At 44.5% G+C, this 24,273-nt stretch overlaps 1 protein-coding gene across 1 annotated transcript in view; it reads right to left on the reverse strand.

The window, feature by feature from the left end:
• Positions 1-22,420, reverse strand: part of RNPEPL1 (arginyl aminopeptidase like 1) — a 58,446-nt gene extending 36,026 nt beyond the window's left edge. The window contains exons 1-3 of the mRNA XM_027875360.1: positions 22,328-22,420; positions 299-374; positions 10-197 (exon numbers count right to left, since the gene is read on the reverse strand). Coding sequence (XP_027731161.1) covers positions 10-197; positions 299-374; positions 22,328-22,420 — 357 coding nt within the window. The remainder of the gene's footprint in view (positions 1-9; positions 198-298; positions 375-22,327) is intronic.
• Between the last annotated feature and the right edge of the window lie 1,853 nt (positions 22,421-24,273).

The following is a 24,273-nucleotide window of genomic DNA, read 5'->3' on the forward strand; positions in this document are numbered from 1 at the left end:
GCGCGGGGCGCGGGGAGGGCCGGCGGCCGGGGCGGGGCGGGGCGGGCCGAGGGAGGGCCGGCGGCCGGGGCTGCTCAGACCGTCCCGGGAAGTCTCGTGCGCACAATTGGCCGGGCCCAGGCCCGGGCTCCCGGGTCCGGATCGCCGCGGAGCCCCGTGCCGGCTCTGCTCCCCTGGGGCCCTGCGCGCGCGCCCGGCTGGGTGGGAAGAAGGAAGGGAAGCAGAAGTGGGGGAGGCGAGAGGAGGAGGAGGAGGAGGAGGAAGGAGAAGAGAAGGGCCAGCCCCCGGGGAGGCGCGCCTGTGCGCCCGGCCCGCTCCTCCGGCTCTCCGTTCACCAGCGCGCCCCGGGGCTCTGGGGTCTCCGAGAGCGGCAGCTGCGGACGGAGAGCCAGGGAGGGTCCTTAGAAGCCACCTGGTGACAATCTGTGTGTGTCTCGGGTGACACGAGGACACACGTTCGAATCCTGGCCCGGCTGCTTACTTAGAGAGGCAGCCTGAGGCCCCGTTGCCATCCCGGCGCTGGAGGAAGCGTCCTCTGCGGTAAAATGAGGGAGTTGGACCTCTGACCGTCTCTGGCGGTCTGAGCCAACGCGCTCTGCTCCTCCTGATGACGTCAGTCTCACTTCAGAGAACTTGGGCTACGAGCCTTGTTCTACTGCTTGGGAAAGTGGGCCTCTAATCCAAATCTTACTGCCCCTCCCTTTTACAGATGAGGAAACTGAGGCACGGAGAGAGAGGAAATGACTTACCCAGAGACAGACAGCAAATGGGCCTCCGGAGGGGGACTCCCGACCTCTACTCAGTCCCCTGTTCTTCCCGCCCCATTCCTCTCAGTTCCCCACCCCACAATAGCTGACTTAAAGCATTCAAAAACTCCCAGTTCTTGGCTAGAAAGCTGCCTGTGGATTTCAGCAATCAGGCTGTTTTGTTTTGTTTTTCTGACGTGCTGAGGTCATACCGTCTAGAGAGCACCTCGGACATACTTTCTTTAAAGAGGGGCAGCCTAACTCCAAGAGACACCTGGGTTAGGAGTCAAAAAAGACTTATCTCCTTTCACCTCAGATATCCCCTAGGTGTGTAACCCTGGACAGATCTCTTGACCTCAATGAGAGCCTCCATCTCCTATCTGCAGAATGAGCAAAATAAATCACCTCCCTTAGAGAGCCAGACTCCAAACCCTATTGCTATTCAGTCACGTTCAACTCTCCATGACCCCTTTGAGGTTTTCTTGGCAAAGATACTGGAGCGGTTTGCCATTTCCTTCTCCAGCTCGTTTGACAGCTGAGGAAACTGAGGCAAATAGGGTGAGATGACTTGCCCAGGATCATATACCTGCCAGATTTGAACTATTGCCAATGGAAATAGCAGCTGTCACCACCTTCATCCCCTTTGGGAGCAGCAGTTTGCAGTCTTCTTTTGAAGTTCAGATCAATTAGGATTAGAGGCAGGGTGTGGTACTGGATAAAGAGCTGCTCTCAAAGCCCAGGAGAGGTGGATTAGAGCCCTATCTCTGACTCCTTATGACTGGGTGGCTCAGGGCAAATCACAACCTCCAGGGGCTCTGGTCCTCTAAGGAAAGAGAATAAATATTTAGAGCTCTCTGTGTGCCAGGCTGTGTGCTAAGCACTTCACAAATATTATCTCATTTGATCCTCACAACAACTTTGTGAGGAAGGGGCTGTTATTATCCTTTCTTTACAGATGAGGAAACTGAGGCAGACATTACTTGACTTGCCCAGGGTCACACAGCTAGGAAATGTGTGAGGCTGGATTTGAACTCAGGTTGTCCTGACTCCGGGCCCAATATTCTATTCGCTGCACTACCTGCTGCTTCTAAGACTTTAAGTTCAAGGAAAGGTGCTGACCTGCCTTGGTAGAGGGAGTCTCCTTACCTGACAGGACTTCTCTCTGCCAATGAAATTCTAGGTCTGCCCAGTCCCTTTCATATTGGGAGACATTGGCTGTCCAAGTGAAGAGGTCATTTAGGGAAAAGACACCCTTGATGCTGTGACGATGAATGTGGAAACCCCAGCTTGGCCATGTCCGACCAAGTAACTTTACCTCGTCAGGCCTCAGTTTCCTACTTTGTAAAATTAGGAAATCTCTAAGCCTGTGATTATATGACATCATGCTCCTATATCATTTAATCTCTCTGAGCCTCAGGTTCCTTATCTACAAAATAAGGGAGGCTGGACTGACTGGCTTCCAAGGCCCCTTCTAGTTCAGCCTCTGTATTTCCCAATCCTTGGACCAGTCCAAGGAGCTTGTCCAAGATAGATTTCATGGCTGCCCTTTGTGACTTCACTCTTAACACCCACGAAGACCAGGACTTTGGGGCTTTTCTTTGCTCCATCCATTCAACAAAGCTTTACTAAATTCTTGCCGATAGCCAGTGTTTCTGATAAAGGCCTCATTTCTAAAATATATAGAGAACTGCGTCAAATGTATAAGAATACAAGGCATTCCTCAGCTGATAAGTGTTCAAAGGATATGAACAATTTTCAGATGAAGAAATTAAAGCTATCTATAATCATGTGAAAAAATGCTCTAAATCACTATTGATTAGAGAAATGCAAATTAAAACAACTCTGAGGTACCACCTCATACCTATCAGATTGGCTAATATGACAGAAAAGGAAAATGATAAATGTTGGAGAAGATGAGGGAAAATTGGAACACTAATGCATTGTTGGTGGAGTTGTGAACTGATTCAACCATTCTAAAGCTCAATTTGGAACTATGACCAAAGGATGATCAAACTGTGCATACTCTTTGCACAGGGATACGAGGTCTGTATCCCAAAGAGATCATAAAAAAGGGGAAAGGACCCATGTGTACAAAAATATTTATACCAGCTATTTTGGGGATGGCAAAGAATCGGAAATTGAGGGGATGCCCATAAATTGGGGAATGGCTGAACAAGTTGTGGTATACGAATATAATAGAATATCATTGTGCTATAAGAAATGATAATAGGCAGATTTCAGAAAAGACTGGAAAGATTTACATGAACTGATGCTGAGTGAAGTGAGCAGAACCAGGAGAACGTTGTACACAGTAACAGCAACATTGTGCAATGACTAACTTTGATAACTTAGCTCTTCTCAGCAATACAATGATCCAAGACAATTCCAAAAGACTCATGATGGAAAATGCTAACCACATTCAGAGAAAGAACTATGGAGTCTGAATGCAGATCAAAGCAGATAGTTTTCTCCCTCTCTTTTTTTTCTTTCTTGTGGTTTTACTCTTTTGTTCTGATTCTTCTTTCACAATGTGACTCATGTAGAAATCTGTTTAACATGATTGTACATGTATAGACTATATCAGATTACTTGCTGTCTTGGGGAGGGGGGAGGGAAGGGAAGGAGGGAGAAAAATTTGAAACTCAGAATTTTACAAAAATGAATGTTGAAAACTATATGTAATTGGAAAAAAATGAAATACTGTTAAGGAAAAAAACCAATTCCTGCTGATGCCAAGGCACCTCCTGTACTGGGACAAAGAGGGACAGTGCTCCGTCTATCCCCTCCAGATACAATGCCCTCAGAGGAGCACACACAACACAGATACAAAGTGATTTTAGTAGAGACCTTACTAAGGGTGTTTCTGTGGAAAAGCATTGACTGGTTCTGAAGTCAAAGTCCCTGGATTCAAATCTTAACTACATGTTTGATCTTGGACAGGGCATGTGACCTCCCTGAGTCTCAGTTTCCTCTTTTATAAAATGAGAAGGTTGGACTAGAAGATCTGAGATCCCTTCCAGCTCATAATCTATGATCTTAATAATGAAACATCCCACAGTTTTGGTGTCAATGACAGACCATTCTAAGAGCAGATATAAAGAAATCTCAGTGGGGCGGCTCTAGTAATGGGGGTGGGGGAGGGGGGCCGGGGTTGGAAAAGGTCTGTTGCAACAGGTCAAATTTGAGCTGAGTCTTGAAGGAAGTCAGGAAGCAGAGATGAGGAGGACAGGCTTGAGGGACAGCCAATTAGAGATGAGATGTTGAAAGGTGAAATCATCGGGGCCTTGGCAGCAGATTGTCTATGGGGGTGAGAGACACAACTTCAGCCTTTCCATGGCCCCATTGCAGGCAGTTCTTGTAGTCCTCCTAAGGCTTCTCCTCCAGGTTACGCATCCTCACTCCCATCATGGGCCCTAATACTGCCTTTTGCCATCCTGGTCCCCCTCTTCTGGACACTCTCTAGCTAATCACTGTCCATATTAAGATGTGACTCCCAGAACAGAACAAAGCCCCCTTCGATGGGGTTTTACCAGGATAGAATATGCTGGGGGCACCTCGCTTTCCCGGACACTCTCCTCGAGGCTTAAGATTTTGGTCAGTTTGGGCAGCTCCCCCATCACTCTGGGGATTCATCAGGTGCTTCTGGCCATTGACGTCTCCAGGTCTTTTGCAGATGCATTTTTCATAATCCTGCCTCCCCCACCTTGGACTTACGAGGGAGATTTCTTAAAACCCAAGTGTAAGACTTTTCATTTGTCCCTAGAATTGGCCATGTTATTTGAGTCACGGCAATGCACTAACCCAGATAGATTGTTTTGGATGGGGACTCAGTCATCCAACAGCTTGCCTTAATTTTTCATCTGCAAATTTGATAAAGCATGCCATTTATTCCTTTATCCAAGTCAATAATAAAAATCTTAAACAAAAGAGGGCCAAAGACAGGGCCTTAGGGCACTAGATGCCTTCCAAGATGACTTTGAACTACTCTTTGGCCCCTCCAGTAAAGCTTTGTTATTATCTAAACCACATCCTTCCATCTCATCCATAAGAATAAATTAGATATTTCATCAAATGTTCATAAGATGAAGTCTAAATCACTGATGATATGGTAAATACAAATCACAACAACTCTAAGGCTTCATCTCCCACCCAGAAAATTTGGTTAAAATGACAAAAGGTGGGAATAGTCTATACTAGAGGGGTTGTGGAAAGAAAAACACTATTGCATTGTTGGTAGAGTTGTGGATTAATACAACATTCTGGGGAGCAATCTGGAATTTTGTGATTAATGTGACTAAAATGCCCATACCCTTTGACCAAGAGATGCCACTGCTAGAAACACATCCCAGGAAGGTCATTGACAAAACAGAAAGGCTCGGTACACTCTGTATATACCAAAGTATTTATAGTGGCGCTTTTTGTGATAGCAAAGAACTGGAAAAAAGTAGATGCCCAATGGTTGGGGAATGGTTGACCAAGCTGTGGGCTGCGGATGTAATAGAATTTTCCTGTGCTGTAACAAATGATGAAGATGATGAATACAGAAGCTTTGCAAGACTTGTATGAAACCGATGCAAAGTGAACTGGGTAGAGCTGGGGAAATTGTATACAAAATGGCTACAACCATGTAGCTTGGAAGAACACAGGGGTGGGAGAAGGCCAGTTTGACTGCACCATGGAATGTAGAGGATTAATTTGTAATAAGACTGAAAAGGTAGGTTGAGGCCAGGTCGTAAGATAATCCCTTGATTTCAAACTAACTTCCACTCATGGAGAGGAAGTGGTTGGGGGGTCAAGGAAGACCACAGGAAAGAGTGGAGTGTAAATTTGACGGGAAGAGGGGATGATATTGAAAGGGACAAGGAATTAAGAAACGACCAAAGAACAGTCCCTTAGACTCGAGTTACAGGGCCCTCCCTACTGCAACTAGCTGCCTCCATCAAGAAGTCTTATTCCTAGAAAGAATTTCTAAAGCAAGAATTCCCAATTAGGGTCCATGGACTATTTTAAAAAAATTGATAACTGTATTTCAATAAAATTGGTTTCCTTGGTAATTTTATTTTAAGCACTTAAAAAGATTGTTCTGAAAGGGCTTCACCAGGCTGCCCGAGGGATCCATGACGCACCAAAAAGGGCTGAGGAGAAAGGGACTGTGGTGAAAGAGGCCTTACAAATTCATCTCAGTTTCAGAGAACAGGTGAGGTAGAAGTTGCTGAATATGGAGGAGTCTGTACTGTACTCTTAGGTGAGTTTGCAGAGGAACTCATGCTTCCAAGAGAAGCTTCTTTAGCCCTGGCCACCATGCCTTTCAATGTAGTCTAACATTACTTTAGCTTTATTGTTATTCTCTCTTCACTAAATACTTTTCTATTTGATCTGTGCTTCTCCTATGGTCTGAGAGTAGAAAGCATTGCCCTGTGGGGGCTTCAACTCTGATTTGCTTGCTTGATTACCCAGGATATCCCCCATTCAACCTAGTAAATGTAGGAAAGGATTCCAGGGCCAGAGTTCTCAGGAGGCTTTCAGGAGATCCATGTTACGCAAGATACAATTCGAATGGGTGTGGTGGCTTAAACTCATCAAAGCAATAAGGGGAGACAGGTCTCCATTACATCAGCACCTAACCCTTTTGATCCCATGACACTATAATCTACTTCGTACAGCTCTGTAGACTAGACCTCAGCATGGTGGTCCCCAACAGCTACTCACCCATGGCCTTTTCTTACCAAAATTCCAACCTGTGGTTTTCCAGGGAGCTTCTTGTGAGTCTGAAATGACCTGGAGCATTCTGGGACAAGATGAAACCGGGGCAGGTAACAATAATGGACTGGCATGAACTATCGCAACACAGCATGTTTTGACAGGCAGGAAAAGTGAGGCAGCCTAGTGGACTAAAGTCAGGAGACCTAGATTTAAACCCCAGCCCTGCTATTTACTTACTCTCTGTCTCACCTTGGAAAGGGCAGCAGGTGGCATGCTGGGCCTAAAGTCAGGAAGATTCTTCTTCAATCTGGTGTCAGATATTTCCTAGCTGCGTGACTGTGGGCAAGTCACTTAACCTTGTTTGCCTCAGTTTCCTCATCTGTAAAATGATCTGGAGAAGAACATGGCAAACCATTCCAGCGTCTCTGCCAAGAAAACCCCAAATGAGAGTTGGACGTGAGTGAACATCAACTCCAGGAAAAGCGAATTCCTCTTTCTGGGTCTCTACTTGTTATGTTGTTACGAGAGGGTTGGTTTGGATAACTTCTGAGGTCCATTGGAGTTATAAATCCTATGATTCCTAAGACCTATGGGCCTCCTGAAGCAGCATTGATATTAACATAGGAACAGCTTAAGAATTGGAAAAGACTTGAGAAGTCAAGGTCAGTTAGGGACCATTGCTCCTTCCATCACCCTGCAAAGTTTCCACCTGTGGAAGCAAAAAGGTCCAGAATACTGCTCGGAGAACATGGGGCAGACATGCTGGGTCTCTGGGAACAGGATCAAATGCTCCTATGAACACTGGTCATGACCTCTGACCCAGTGGTCTAGACACATACCCCAAGTCAAAGGCAGAAAGACTCCATCTGTACTAAAATGTCAACAGCATCAATTTTTTTTTCGTTTTGGGTGTGTGATAGCAAAACAAAACAATTAGAAACAAAGTGAAAGCCCATCCATTGGAGAATTTCTGAGTTAGCTGGGATATATGATAGTGGAACCCATGGCTTAAAGACCCACAGAGTCTAGGTTCACGTGGAGCGGGTTTGATCTCAGAGGCAGGCCTTGTTATACAAATCTCTGTGACCCCATTTGGGGTTTTCTTGGCAAAGATCCAGCTCATTTTTGCTGTTGTTCAGTCACGTCTGACTCTTTATGACCCCATGGACCACAGCACACTAGGCCCTTCTATCCTCCACTGTCTCCCAAAGTCTGTTCAAGTTAATGTTCATTGTTTCCACGACACTATCTAGCCATCTCATCCTCTGTTGTCCCTTTTTCCTTTTGCCTTCAATCCTTCCCAACATCAGAGTCTTTTCCAGTGAGTCCCATCTTCTCATTATGTGGCCAAAGTATATAAGCTTCAACTTCAGTATTTGACCATTCAGTGAATAAACTGAAACTGAGGCAAACAGTGTTAAGTGACTTGCCCACAGTCACACAGCTAGTGAGTGTCTGAAGGTGGATTGAACTCAGGGCTTCTTGACTGTAGGCCTAGCACTCTATCCACTGTGCTACTTGCCTATTCTCAGACACAGGCTTAGAAGATTTTTTTTTTTTCACTTTTATGCCTCTACCCAAAGTTTACTCTGGAAAATCTTTCTTTTTTTTAAAAATTTTTTTTTAAATTTTTAAGCAATTGGGGTTAAGTGACTTGCCCAAGGTCACACAGCTAGTAAGTGTCAAGTGTTTGGTCTGAGGCCAGATTTGAACTCAGGTCCTCCTGATTTCAGGGCCTGTGCTCTATCCACTGCATGGAAAATCTCTGAATATAACATAGATAGTTTTTGTTTCCACAAATGTGAGTAACAGGTCCCCCAGTCCTTTTACAAGCATTCAAGGTAACAAAAACACATTGGCTAAAGGACAGCCTTTATTTCACCTCACAGAAAATGTAGAAGTCTCAAAGTGCTCACAGGAGACCTAAAGAAATACAGAAAACACATCAAGCGTGTGATCACTTAACACATTTCCCTCTCTGCTCTTCCACCCATGTCTCTCTTCCACCCAGGTCCCAGACTTCAGACTCAGTCCCACTTCATGTGTTGAACTGATCTTGGCAAGGACTCAACTCAGGGTTGTCAGCAGAGCAACGTCTTCAGAGAGTAGAATCACTCTCTTCCATAGGACAGGCAATCTCCCTTTCCATCTGGCTGGCACTATCTGCGCAACTCAGAGTCAAGTACACGTCGTCTGCTCCTCCATGTTGTGAGATTAGTCTCTTGCTTCTCTTCCAGTTTCTGAGGCCAAACAGACAATCTTCTTTTCCCAAGAAGTTCACTGCTCAGGAACTCATCTTCTCTTTCTAGAAGGAATGACATCCCGAGTCTTAAATTTAGGGTCTATCCCCATGCCCCTGCCACGGCTGAGAAAGCTCAAGAAATCCCCGTTGTCTGACTAGAAGACTGGATTCTGTCAAGTCAACAAGCATTTATTAAGCACCTACTATGTGACAGACGCCGGGCACACCACAAAAAGCAGAATAGCCCCTGCTCTCCAGAAGTTTACGTTCTAAGTGGAGAGAGAACATGTAGAGAACTAAGTACAAATAAGGTATAGACAGGGTAAATTGCAGATAATCTCCCAGGGAAGGAACTAAGATTAAGGAGGACTTGGAAGAGCCTGCAGAAGCTGGGACTTTGGTTGAGATTTGAAAGAAGCCAGGGAAGCTGGGAGGCAGAGATGAGGAGGGAAAGCATTCCCGGCACACGGCACAATCAATGAAATGCTGGAGGTGAATCTACTGGAGGAGATGAGGCCAAGAGCAAACAGAGGATTTGGCCTTGGCAAAAAAGGGCCACCTCTTCATCAGCAACTGGAGAAAGGAGTCGAAATGAAAGTCTAGGAATCTCCTATCAAATCTATGGTATAAGCTATGCCTTCCAGTTTTATATCATCTGAAAAGTTGATGTCTCATCCAAGTCACTGATAAAAATGTAAAATAGCACTGGGTCGATGACAAAGTCTTATGGCATGCTTCTAGAGACTGCCCTCAGGCTGGAAAGAATCATTAATCAAGAATGGGTGACTAACATGCCTTTTTTGCTTTTTGCAACATGACTCATATGGAAATATGTTTTGCATGACTTCGCATGTATAATTGATGTCATATTGCTTGCCTTCTCAATGGGTGGGGGAAAGGCTGGAGGGAGAGATTTTGGAACTCAAAAATTTTTTAAATGAATGTTAAAAAATAAAAATAGGGGCAACTAGGTGGCGCAGTGGATAGAATACAGGCCCTGGATTCAGGAAGACCTGAGGTCAAATCTGGCCTCAGACACTTGATACTTACTAGCTGAGTGACCCTGGGCAAGTCACTTCACCCCATTGGCTCGCCAAAAATAATAATAATAATAATGATAAAATTAATAAATAAATTTTAAGAAAGAATTGTTGCTTAACCAACTTAACTTAACTATGTCTACCCCAAAGAAGCATCATCCAGGAGCAGTCCATATTTTGCCACTTTATCCACACAGATAACATGGGGAACTTCAAAACACTTTACTGGAATCAAGAATATGTTAAATGCATGGCATTGCCCTGATCAATCAGCTCAGGAACTCTACTTTTAAAAAAGGGTATGAGGCTAGTTTTACTTAAACTGCTAGAAAGTATTTTACATTTTTTTTTTTTAGGCAATTGGGGTTAAGTGACTTGCCCAGGGTCACATAGCTAGTAAGTGTCAAGTGTTTGGTCTGAGACCAGATTTGAACTCAGGTCCTCCTGACTTCAGGGCCGGTGCTCTACCCACTGCGTCACCTTGCTACCCCCTAGAAAGTGTTTTAAAAGGATGCAAAACATTTGCACAAAAAAATTCAATGCAGTTAAGATTAGAAGGGAAAGTTAACTGAAAGGGAAAAAAAATCTTTACAGTAAGTTTCTTTGATAAAGGCCTCATTTCCAAGATATATAAGGAACTGAGTCAAATTTATAAGAATATGAGCCATTCCCCAATGGATAAATGGTCAAGTTATATGAACAAAAGAAAAAAATCATAAACTATTTACAACCTTGTGAAAAAACTCTCTAAATCACTAATAGTGAGGAAAAAATCAGTCAGAATAACCCTGAGGTTATCTGTTACCCAGCAAATTACCAAAGATGACCAAAAAAAATGAGAATCATTATTGTTGGAAGGGTTGCAGAAAGATGGGCAGAACTAGGGCATTGTTGGGGGAGCTAGGAATGAATTCAACCATTTTGGAAAACAACTTGGAATTACACAAATAAAGTAACTAAAATGTCTGTGCCCTTTTTTTTTATAATTTATTTATTTATTTTTGGTTTTCAACATTCGCTTTCATAAGCTTTTGAGTTTTAAATTTTCTCTCCCTCCCTCCTTCCCCCCTCCCCAAGGCAGCACGCAAGCTGATATGGGCTCTACTTATATATTCGTATCAAACATATTTCCGTGTTAGTCGTGTTGTAAAGAAGAACTAGAACCAATGGGAGGAGCCACGAGAAAGAAGAAACAAAACAAAACAAAAGAACAAAAAAGAGAGAACATAGTCTGCTTCCGTCTGCTTGCAGACCCCATAGTTCTTTCTCTGGATGCGGAAGCATTTTCCATCATGAGTCTTTTGGAGTTGTCTTAGGTTCTTGCATTGCTGAGAAGAGCTAAGTTTATCAAAGTCAATCATTGTGCAATGTGTCTGTTACTGTGTACAGCATTCTCCTGGTTCTGCTCACTTCACTCAGCATCAGACCATACAAGTCTTTTCAGGTTTTTCTGAAGTCTGCCTGCTCATCATTTCTTATAGCACAATAGCAACTTGTTTAGCCATTCCCAGTGGATGGGCATTCCCTCAATTTCCAATTCTTTGCCACCATGTCTGTGCCCTTTAACTCAGATTCCAGTCTGAGGCTCATATTTCTTGAAGTCACTCGTAAGAACATCCTCATATGCACCATATATATTTGCTGCCACAAAAAGATAGACATTCATACACACCCATGTTGTGGTAGCGAATACTAGAAACAAAATAGATCCCCATTGGTTGAGGAATGACTAAGCAAACGCTGGTACCTGAATGTAACAAAATATTTTACTTTGCTGTAAGAAATAACAAATACAATGAATACAATGACGGGTGGAGAAATTTACATGAACTGATGCAGGATAAAGGCAGAAGAGCCCTGAGAACAATATAGACAAGATTGACAACAATGTAACCGGAAAGAAAGAGCCCCTCAGGGCAAAATTACGACTCAGCATGGCTCCAAAGAGATAGGAGCTGACATCTTCGTCTGTCTCTTTGGCAGGGGAGATCCACCAGTGCACAGATTTTTTTTTTTTATGTGTTGATCAGTGTTGCTGATTTTTTCTCTCTTTCCTTTAAAAATATTATTTGTTAAAAAAAAATAAAGAAAATATTATTTGTTACGTTTAACATGATTGCACATGTATAACCTATATCAGATTGCTTGCTGTCTTGGGGAGGGGGGAGGGAGGAAGAAAAATTTGGAACTGAAAATCTTGTAAAAAAACGAATATTGAAAACTACCTTTATATGTAATTGGAAAAAGTAAAATACTATTTACAAAAACAGATTACATAGGATGTATCTCTAGGAGGGGGAGAGAGGGGTAAAGGGAAGAAATTTTGGTGATATAAAAAGAGAAATCAACAAAAAAATATTTTAAAAAAAAGAAACTTCGTGGAGTTGGGAGGTGGGCTGTCTTGTGTGAGAAAGTGTCACTGAGTCATAGTTTGTAGAGGAGAGTGAAGTGTGGTAAGACTGGAAAGGCTGGAAGGGGCCAAGTTAGGAAGGGCTTTAAAAGTCAAACAGGAATTTTTATTTGATCCTGGAGGTAATAGGGAGCCACCAGGGATTATTGAATGGGGAGTGACATGATCAGATAAGTGCTTTAGGAAGCTCAATTTGACATCGGAGTGGGGGATAGAATGGAATAGGGAGAGACTTGAGGCTATTGTAATAATCGCAATAATAACTCCAGGCGTGAGGGGATGAGGGCCTGCACCATTGGGCTGGATGACCTCTAAGGTTCCCTCCACTTCTGATTTGGGAGGAGGGGGAAGAACAGGTATTTGTGGTGGCACTTGGGCTATGCCTTGACAAAAGCCAGGGGTTTCCATGGTCATTGTTACCACTCTGGGCCAGGCCTTCACTACTCCAGGCTGTACCTGGAGTACAACCATCTGGTTTTTCTTCCTCCAGTCTCCCTTTCCGAAGGGAGGAAGGAGACTCATCTGAGCTGTCCCAAATCCCACCCCCAATACCTTTAAAATATTTCCTCCAAGTAAATTCTGGAGGAGCAGAACCCACAAAAGGATGGGGCGAAACAATTTTTCAGGCCAAGACAACTTAGAAGGTCAGTGGGAAAGGTTGAGAGCACCACCTCACACCAGGGTGAGAGCAGAGCGCAGTCCAGCACAGGCTTCACCAGCACAGAACAGGCCCCAACAAACCCGGAGCAGGCCTTGGGAGTGGTAGTGGCTGCTTTCAGAGCTCTCAGCCCACAGACGGTAGGGGAGTCAAACAACTGGGCAGAAGATGACAGGAGTCTCTGTGCTAGCACTGAGGCAGGGCTCTGCTGCATTGTCCACACTGGGATCCAGGTCCCAATCCTAGGAGGCAGTACCAGGGTAAGGAGGAGTAATAGCACTTGTACTACAGAGCTTGTACTGCAGGAGAGGAGGAGCCCCTGTCACTGGTCCAGGATGGACCAGAGCGCTTCTAGTCACTCCCAGACCAGAGCACAAGAGAGTAGCAAATACACTTCTCCTTAGATCATACCACTTTGGTAGAACTGGAAGCTTACAGATCCCCAGTACTAGCTCTGAAAACAGCTGCGCAAAAACCCTGAAGCTTGGGAAAGTGTGTCCTTCACCCTGGAAGCAGAGCCCTACTTTAACAAAGAGTTAAAAGTCAAGAAATAGGGTGGAAAACGAGCAAACACCAAAGGGAGGAAAGTCTCTTTTTTTCACTCTTCCTGTGAGAAATTATTTTTTCTCTCTGGTATTGATAACTGATTATTGTATTAGGACCAAGGTTTTTCCCCTTTTCTACTTCCTCATCCAGAAACCAACAAGTGTGGGAAATCTCTCTTAAAGATTTACCCAGCCAGGATGGCTAAGATCTAATTAGACAGTAAAAGAAATTCTAAGCTTAAGTTAATGGGTGCATTCCTGCTCATTGTGTTTGCTCAGACAGGTCTGGGGAAATGTGGATCCTCCTTTTTGTCAGACAGGTGATATGGAAATTGATGTCTCTTTGACCAAGATTCGGGTGATTCAAATCACATACCCCAAGACCCTCATTGCAATATAGCCCACACTTTCATTCTAATATTCATTTTCTCATCAGTTGTTCACCAATCAGAGTTGATTGCCACCCTAAGGAACACCTATTCTTCCACGGGCATATGAACTGTGAGCCCACCACAATAAGGGGGCTTTGGCCTAAGAGAGATGGCCAAATGACCATCCTTTTATTAGTAAACACGCTGGCCTTATTAATAAAATGATTATATTGCCCAGAAATTATGTTTCTTGGAATTGTTTAAACGTCCCATTCCTTACCCCAAATGTAGGCTCCTTGAAGGCAGAAATTGTTTGATTATTGTCTTTGCGTTGCTAGTGCCCAGCACAGTGCCTGACACATAGTTAGGACTTAATAAATGCTTGTTGGTTGGTTGACTTACATGTTGTATGTACTGATATGGGGGGGGGGGTGTTATCTCCCCTGAGAGGCCAAAAACTCCTTGAGAACAAAGACTGATGACATTCCCAGCAGATACTTTGATCTTATGCGTGGAAACTGCCCTGGTGCTTTGAGGCCGCTCACTGTGAGGGGTAGAGAGCTGAACTCCGAGTCAAGAAGACAGACATGAGTTAGAATACCCCTACGGCACGTCCTGGTTACCCGGCCATGGGCCAGTCACTGAGCATTCCCGAGTCTTGAGCAACATTCCAAGACTATAAGTCATAGATTGTTTGCATTGATGAAAGTAGTTCTGCAGCCATGAAATCACAGGGTCTCGTTGTACTGATGGGCATAGTGATTGGCCCATTCACGGAGTTCCTGTGAGGCTCAGATGGCATAAAGTATATCAGAGACTTTGCTTGAAGTGTCCACTGTTATTATGCCACTGGCTTGGGTAAAGAGTAATGCCCCATGTTCTCCAGCTCTTCCTAAAAGATCCACCCAACACATGGGAAGCCTTGCTCTTCTTTCACTGTCTCAGGGGGTATCAATGGCCTCTAAGGTCGCTTCCAGCTCTAAAGCTATGATCCTGTGAGCCTCGGTACCAACATATGACCTGCCTCTTCAGGAGGAAGAAAAGCTACGGCAGCAGGCCCAGGCAAGCCAGACCCAGGCCTGGCCCAGGACTCTCAGCAACATCCCTTGGAGACCAAAAGCTTTGCTATTCATCTGCCACCCACAACAAGCCCTATGGCTAACAATCTCCAGGCTCCTGTTTTCCTTCCTATTCCTGTTTCAATCAATCACCAGCCATGTAGAAGCAAACATTTCCCAATCTCTACTTCCTGTTCCCTCACCCCTATTTCCTCAACCCCATCTTCCCCACCCACGTCCTATTATGCATCCCCTTCTGCTTCTGACCCTTCCACTGTGCCCTGTGAAATTCCCTTCCATATTGAACAAATTGCCCTTCTTCTGAGACCTCTTTCTCTCTCGCTCCTTCTTTCTACAAGCCTTCTCTGAGACCGGGCTCCACTCTCATGGTACAATATCCACGGCTCTCCTTGGTACCTGTGGTTGTATCTGTACCCAAACCCTTGACCCCTCAGTACTAGAGGGGGAATTGGAATAGTCCTTGCTCTCCATGGTCTCTTCTAGACTTTCCCTTACCATCATCATTCAGCATCCTCTTTGAAGTTTACGGTATCAGAAATTTCCACCCAATCCAGATTACGGTGGCTCTTACATCTTGGTCCTTCCAGGTCATTCTCCCTCCTTTCTCAAGGATTCACTACCTGGCTCACCATCTTCCTCTCTTCCCCAAATCCTGCCCTTAAACTAGAGGACTACAGCATTCTCAGGGATGCTCTTTCCAACATCTCCAGAAATCCCCTGACCTTCATTCTACTTCAGCCACACACACAGGGATGGTCACACCCAGTATGCACAGTTAGCCACAAGTGTTCTGCTTTATCCATTAAAAACTCCAATATTCCTCTATCTGACCAAAGCCTCCAATCATGTGATTTCTCCCGCCTCGTCCCATCCTTGGCCTTCATCAAGATCTCCAGTCCTCTTAGCAGACCATCATCCCACCTCGTGCTTAATTTCCTTCCTTTCCAATCTTGACTCTATAGTGAGGCATTTCCATTCCATACTATCCTTCGTTCATGAGTGCTTCAGGTTCTTACTCATCTCTTGCCCAGCGTCTTCGAGAACTTAAAAGGTTCTCTACTCATTCAGCGCATCAAGGCCCAACTCCTTGGTGTGCCATTTCAGAGTCTCTAGGCTCCGGCCCCATGCTCCCTGTCTATGCTGATTTACTTCCTGCTGTTCCTAGTACTGGGCCCAGTCATAAGATTGGATGGAAAGGACCTTGGAGGCCATCTAGTGCAACCCCAGGCCAAGCATCAGGAAGACTCATCTTATCCTTGAAATGCTCCATCACTATTCCAGTGGTGTGCTGGTAAATGTTTAACAACTGGCTTGGGAGGGGAGCGAGGAGAGGGAGGAGAATGTACCTTTGACACACTTTTAAGTTTAATCTGAATTAGTATGATTTTCTCCATCACTTTGAAAACAATAAATCAAGGCCTGAATCGTAGTATTTGACGATATCTGAAGCGTAAATGCTCACGATGAAAATTCAACGATCGGCTGGCTTTAGCATGCCCCTGATTATAGTTCACATTGTTGCCCCATTTCTCTGTCCTCTGATTGCAATTACATTTGATACCATATAACCTAGTGTTTAATTGTCATTTTTTTTTTTTGGTAATTTCATTGTAAATTCTCCGATTTCAGCTGACGTCCAAGCTAGACTAAGCACTCCAGGAGGGCAGAGATTCGGTCTTAATGCTTCTTTGTATCCCTCATATCGCTGACCTCATAACCAACATACCGTAGCTATTTAACAAATACCTATTGAGGAATATTTGACCCATGATAGCAGCTTGAATTTTTATAGTTTTTTGCACTTGACAAATGTAACCCAGATTTTAAGCCTGGAGAATTTAATGTAAGACTTTCCTAACTGATGGAGAGAATGATTCCTCAAAACCATGCACCTGCATGAGAAATGGAGTTGGTGCAAGAGCTTTGGAGCAGACAGATAGTTTTCATTCCTGCTCGAGAGACACATGTGTTCCAGACCCTCTTTAGGGAGAGACCCATGAAGAGAGGGGAATAAAAACACTAGGAAGTGGCAGGAAATATGTAGAGGGGCTGGTGCCTCAATATGTTCCAGATTTCCAGCTTACCTCCCTAGGAACTTTGGGGATTTCTCATTGGGTAAGATCAGTGCCCCTCTGTTGAGTTGAGATAGACGGCTCCTGGTAGGAAAGCCCATTCAGACTGTGTATTTTCTGGTATATTCTAATCTATATAACCTCTCTGGTTTCTGTTTGTTATTTGCCTGGATAAATGACTTTACTCACTATTGACTATTTGTGATGGTCTTTTGTGTAACTAGCATTTACTGGGAAGAAAGCTCTGGGCTACCCTCTCTTTCTGAGGGGTAGCAGCCAGGAAAATGATTTGTACTAAAATCATGCCCCAAGATCAAACCAATATTTAGAGGAGCAAATGAATACAATTTTAGTTTGGTACCTTCTCTCAAAGAATAGAGTGGTTAGCCTCTTGGCCTTTTCTCTCACTCTACTCCAGACAGGAATCAAAGACTCTCTTGGAGAGAGGTGGGCGAGATTCCAGAGATATCCATCCATCCTTCTCCACAAGCTCCATTTAGACCAGGCCTTCTGAAACTTTTTTCACTCGTGACCCCTTTTTGCCCGAGAAATTTTTATGTGACCTCGGATATGTAGGTATATAAAATAGGTATACAAATCAAACATTTACTGATAATAAATCATAAAGAAATTTATTTTAAAACAATTCTTTGGTGTACATATAATTTTACCATTTTTAAAGACAAAAGCAAATTCACATATTAATGAGATGAATGTGTTTGTTTATTTTTATGGTAGGAAATATTAAAAGTCTTTATTTTCTGTAATCAAACTATTATGTTTCTATAAGAGCAGACAACTTTGTACAGTAAAAACACTGTAATTCATAGCACACAATAGTCTCGAATCTGAGCCAAGGTGTTTCTGGCAGCGTTCGTTGGCGTTGTGTGGTGTGGCATGATAGCATGCACAGTGCCAAGTGCGCATGTTGTGTGTTCAGAACCAAGGCTGCAATAAAGTCACTCGATGCAACATGGGTAAGCACTACCAGAAACACCTCGGATTCATTATGTGTTTGATTTTGAATTAATTTTTGGTCATTTGCACATTCAGAAATCTTTAACTGTGGCCAAATTTTTCACAACCCCCACATTCAGTTACACAACCCCATATGGGGTCAAGACGACAGTTTAAGAAGCGTTGTGCTAGGACAGGACGCTGAGCTCGGAGCTAGGAAGATCTGAATTCAAATCCAACTTCGAACACTTCCTAGCTGTGTGATTCCGGCCAAGTTATTTAACTTCTGTCAGCCTCAGTTTCTTTCACTACAAAATGAGGATAACAATAGCACCTGCCTCCAAAAGTACTTAGCATAGTGCCTAGCACATTGTAGATGCATAATAAATGTTTGTTCCCTTCTCTGTCCCCTTCCCTACTTTATGAAGCTACATATGCCATGTTTAATTTTCCACTGTCTTTCTCTGTACGGTTTTACAAATGACATTGTATTACCCAATCATACCCAGTTGATGTATGGCTCCATTTGGCCAGGAAAGCATCTGTATTAGTTAACTTTTCTTAGGAAATGATGGAAATGTGTGTTACTACCTGTTCTTTTCCCCATTTTCCATTTGAGGGCATCAGCATCTTGTTTAAATAGGTCCAGGTTAGAGCTGCCTCAATTGTGTACCATATCACCCCATTTTACTATTTATTTTTAATTTGGTATTACTTTTGAGTCTTTGAACTAACAAGTCAGTAGTACGACTATACACAAACAGTTGATTCAGAAATTGCTCCCATACCTGTAACAAGTCACTTCTGGTCTGTTAAAATACAATCTATTTCATTTTTATGGTATTATTTGGTAGTTGACATATCTACCACCATATAATTCTCTTTTTTTTTCTTTGCTTTTTGGTGAGGCAATGGGGTAAGTGACTTGCCCAGGGTCACACAGTTAGTGAGTGTCTGAGGCAGGATTTGAACTCAGGTCCTCCTGACTTCAAGGCCAGAGCTCTTTCCACTGCACCGCCTAGCTGTCCCTCTAACTCTCTTCTTTAAAAAATTGTTCATGAAAAAAATACAAAAAAATACAAAAACCCCCCCAAAAGATAAAATAAAAATTGTTCATGATATTAGTATAGTGGAAAGAATGATGGACATGAGAATCAGGAAGGCTTGGATTCAAAACTCTACTTTACTACTCACCATCTGTGTGACCTCAGGTGAGTCACTAAACCCCTCTGAGCTTCAGTTTACTCATCTGTAAAATGTTGGGAATGTAGGTTTGAAATAGATGATTTCTGAGGTTCTAAATCCATGATCCTATGTTGTAAAGAGGGCAGGAGGGGAAAGAGGGACAGAGGGGTATGGGGGAGCCAGTAATTCAGGGCTCCATATTGGGACCTCAGAATTGAAATAATAAAGAAGCATGAGGACAGAAGTCCTCCCTAGCTCACTGCTTCTCCATGTTTAGAGACAGCTGAGAATCCCTGGCAATTTGGACAATCTCAATCCATCCTCTTGCTCCTGAACAGAGAGTTCTGGTAATACTGGTCCTGGCTAATTTCCATGGGTAAGAATTCAGGCTACACCCAGGACTGCAATCTCCAGTCTGCCCTCAACCCAGCTTCACCAGTCCTAGTCAAAGTAGAGAAAGTGCAGGTCCCACACACTACAAACAGAAGGATCCAATCCCCAAAGCCTGCCACCTTCCCTCAAAATGGGCTAGTCTTTGGCCTCCTTTCACCGGCCTTTTCACTCCCTTTGCTCCATGGGCAGGAATAGCTGCCCCAGAAATCTCTGAAGGACAAAGAAGAAAAAGAAAAGTGAAGAAGGAGGGAAGGCAGACACATGCATATGACAAAGAGAGGAGTGTGGTTGGAGAGGAGGAGTTGTCTAATTCCAGGCTAGGCTCAGTGCTGAAAGGTGCACTTAGAGACCCTACCTTCCCCATCCCTCACAGGTTTGCTTCCTCATGAAGTCTCTCTGGGATCAAAAAGAAGCTAGCTAGGAGGGCTATGCTCTGGAATACGCCAAGAAAGTATATCAAACTCTATTTCTAATTGATTCTGAGCCCCCATTTATTTTTCTCACGGGGGCTGACTTTCCCTTTCTCACTGTTATGCCTCCAGCCCCATAGGATTACACAAATCACTGTTGATGACCACATACTTTATTAGGAGTATAAAATAGCATAGAAAACACAGATGGGCACTCAGGCAATACAGGGAAGGCTTCAGTAGGTGACAGCAGCAGGGGTGACTCTCTTCTCCTTTGTGCCCCTCCCGATGGTCTGAGGGAGGTGAGGAAGAAAGGATTGAGACTTAAAGCCTGGGCAGAAATTTCCCCAACACAACACTCTAGGAAGTCACGGTGGGAGAAGGAGTTTTGGACTAGAGTTCATTTGCCTCATCAGATGATTTGGCCTTATCTGCTATTGGCCCCTTTGACAGACCCCAGTCTACAGTGCATCCAGCCCAAGCTCCCTGCTGGGCTTGGCAGAAGCCTAGAGACTGGCTGCAACTTGCATTCCTCCTCCTCTTCTGTCTGCATTGTGGTCCCTTTGTGGAAATTCCCCTCGAGGTCCTGGAAGGTACACTCACATCCACTCTAGCCCAGCAAGTCTCTATGATTCCAAGGAAGTCTCCATGACAATGTCTCTGGGGAAGGAACAAGTCTCAGCTGGATTCTGTTGGCCACCCCAGTCTTGCTACTCTTATCCTCCTCTAGGACTTTCTGTTCCCCTTCATGCACTCTCTGAGGTCTCCCATAGAGGGCAAAGGCAGCCAGGAGCCTTTCAGTGAGGGACAGAAGAAAACATGACAGTCAACTGAAATTCTTTCCATGACAAGTCAGGTCAGATAAGGGACTTGCCACAGGCACTCCGGCATGAGCATTCCCCAGCGTCTTTATTGAGAAGGAGAGAAGACATAGAAGGAGGAATGTAGCAAGAGAAGGGATCCGGAGTGGGGTTCTAGGGGCGAGGAGAGAAGATAAAGGAAGAGGCCGAAGGAGGCTGGGAGCTGGGGCTTCTCATATGACCTGCACATAGAGAGTCTCTGAAGGCAGATTTTTGCATTAAGGGTGTGACAGACATCTGTTAATCAGAGATTAAAGGCAGCTGAGTAGGACTTCATCCTCTGGCAGGAAAGACTTAGGGCAAAAAACAGGCCCAACTGGCAAAGGTCACTAAATCAAAGCCTGATCAGGAGTCTCCAGGACAGAACCCGAGGCTACAAACAGCAGCCCTGGCCCTCAGCCACGTGAGCTTACCACTTGACCTGCCGATAACAGTGGCAGAGGACTGAGAATGGTGCTTCCCACAAGCATGGAGGGAAAGGGACTTTGTGCGTTTTGAATTTTGTGAAAGGTTAATACTGTGTTTGTTTCTGCCCGTGTCAAATAGTTGTTATATCTGCACAAAGTAAGGGCTGATCTCCCTATGACAGAAGGTCAAAGGGCTGGAAGAATATCTCATTGTCTCCACTTCATCAGCAAGGAGGAAATGTTCTTTGAAAGAATGGAAGCTTAATATGGAAATGTGTTTAACATGATTGCACGTATGTGACCTATATCAACTCACTTACTGTTTTAGGGAGGGAGGAAAATTTGGAACTCAAAATTTTTAAAAATGAAATGTTAAAAATTGCCTTTAGGGGCAGCTAGGTGGCGCAGTGGATAGATAGAGCACCAGCTCTGGAGTCAGGAGGACCTGAGTTCAAATCTGACCTCAGACACTTAATCATTTGATACTTACCAGCTGTGTGATTCTGGGCAAGTCACTTAACCCCAACTGCCTTGCCAATTAAAAAAAATTGTCTTTATATGTAATTGGAAGAAATAAAATATTATTTAAAAAAAAAAAGGATGAAAGCTTAAGACTGGCAGGTTTGGACACCATTGATTTGGGCAGCATTGATGCCCCTGCCCCTTCTCCCATATACACACAATAGTGCCCACACGTGGACACACACTCATGCACACATTCTGACCTTCCTCAGCTTCCATGACACTGCTCTTCCTTGCTTCTTCTCTTACCTGTCTGAATGCACTTCTCCATTTCCTTCTCTGGCTTACTGTCTCTCGTCTACCTACTAATTACTGATCTTAAACACCTTGTCCTGGACCCTCTTCTTTCTTTTGGCAGCTAGGTGACACGGTAGATAGAGTGCCAGGCCTTGAGTCAGGAAGGCCTGAGTTCAAATTCAACCTCAGATACTTATTAGCTGTGTTACTCTGGTCAAGTCACTGAACTACTCTGTTTGCCTGGTTTCCTGATCTGTAAAATGGGGATAACAATAGCACCTACTTCACAGGGTTGTTGTGAGGATCAAATGAGAAGGCAATTGTAAGGTGCTTAGCCCAGCACCCAACACATAGTAAGCACCACCTGTTAAAGCTCGTTAGCTTTTGAAGTTATTATTATTATCATCGATACTCTCTCCTTGGCTTCATCAGCTCCCATGGGTTTAATTATCATCTCTGTGCAGATGATTCCCAGATATAAATATCTCACCCCAGTCTCTATGCTGAGCTCCAGTCTTACATCACCAATTGCCCCTTCATCAAATTCCTTGTTTCTATCGAGGGCACCATATAATGGCGGCATAATGGCGGACTGGCAAATTGGGGGAGGGGGAATCCTTGAAGCAGGTACAGATATTCCCTGACTGGCTTTATTCCTAAGGATATGCCCAGATACTCTCTGCCTATTTCCAATCCAACTCTCTGCAAAAGCTTGTGTGACTGAGGAGCTGGTACAGGCAGAACTACTGTGACCTTTTGCGGGGAGAGTGGCAACACGCTTCCTTCTCCCACACAGCCACCACCTCCGCATGTGACATCTCTATTTCTTTTGGGTTTAGTCTTTCCTAATCTTTGCTGAGTGAACATGCTAAGAGAAGATAACAGGGAGATTCATCAAAGCATCAGAGGTCCCCCAGGACCCCAGGATTGATGGCAGAGTCGACCAGAGCAGTGGCGGCCAGTGATAAAGGAAGTACCCGCAGGAGAGGTGGAGGAACGCTCCCCCGTCGGTGGCAGCTTCAGAGACGGCCCTTCATCACGGAAAGAAATGCTGGTCGTGGACTCTAGAAAGGCCATAGCAGCTGGGTGTTGGGCTCTGAAGCCCAGCAGAGAATTCGATCTGGCCTCAGATGGGCTCCACAAAGGAAGAAAAGGCCTTCCAGGGTGAGGAGTCAAGAGGTACCACTTGGCCACGCCTTTTGTATTTAAAACTTGAGCCCACCTCTCGCGAGCACATCGTGTACACTAGGACAGAGTGCGCCCTAGCTTGGGGCTGTTGTTTAGTGACCCTTGTTCTTCCTGCGCTTTCTCAGTAAATCCCTTTTCTAAATAATGAGGAATACACTAAGTGGGAGCCCAAGAGTGACAGCATCAAAGCCATAACACTCAGGATCGTCCCTAGCTCTGTGAGGGGAATAGTAGTCAAGAGGACCCAACATACAAGTGGATGTGGGAATTAGGAGAGTTAACCCAGAGGGAGATACGACATTTGTGTTGACTCGTCTGGCAGTTGTGTCCAACTCTTCCTGACCCCATTTGGAGTTTTCTTGGCAAAGGTACTAATGTGATTTGCCATTTCCTTCTCCAGCTCATTTTACAGATGAGGAAACTGAGGCAAACAGGGTGAAGTGACTTGTCCAGGGTCACACAGCCAGTAAGTGTCTGAGGTCTCATTTGAACTCAGGTCTTCCTGATGCCAGGCCTAGAGTTCTATGCACTATGGCACCACCTAGCTGCTCTCTGTGACATTAACTAAGTCCTATTGATTCCATCTCATTCACCTTCCTTACTCACATAGCAACTTAGTGCGGTCGCACTGGCTCAGGCACTTTCATATTTTTGTATATTTTTAAAAGTTTCTTCTGTGCTGAGGAAATAAACAGCTACCCTCTACCTGATCTATTTTGTTGTTGAAGAGCTTTCTACTCCACTTTTTGGGGAGACCTGGGCATGAGCCAAACCTAAGCATTAAATGATTTGCCCCAGTGCACTAGGGTGAGTGTGCAAAAAGCCAGGGAGTGGGAGGAGTGGGGAGAGAGAGAAAAAAGAGCTGACCTCTCTCTTCAGAGACCAGGCTCCCCCGGGACTGAACCCAGTCTACCCACAGGGGTCCAGAGCCGGGCGCCTTTTAGTGAGAGAAGAAGGAGAGCACGAGCATCCTAGGCCCCTTGGGCCCAGCAGGGACAGTTTCACTTCTGTCTTTGTTATCCCAGTACCCAGGATAGTGCCTACCTGGCACAGAGTAAGAGTCCAACTATTGAATTGAATTGAATGTTGTATCAGAATACAAGCTCTTTGAGAGTAAGGATTCTTTCGTTCTTTCCTTCCTCCCTCCTTTCCTTCCTTCCTTCCTTCCTTCCTCCCTCCTCTCCTTCCTTCCTCCCTCCTCTCCTTCCTTCCTTCCTTCCTTCCTTCCTCCCTCCTCTCCTTCCTTCC

The sequence above is a fragment of the Vombatus ursinus genome, unplaced genomic scaffold (assembly GCF_900497805.2).
Source record: "Vombatus ursinus unplaced genomic scaffold, bare-nosed wombat genome assembly UNPS02014808.1, whole genome shotgun sequence".
Taxonomy (NCBI): Eukaryota; Metazoa; Chordata; class Mammalia; order Diprotodontia; family Vombatidae; genus Vombatus; species Vombatus ursinus.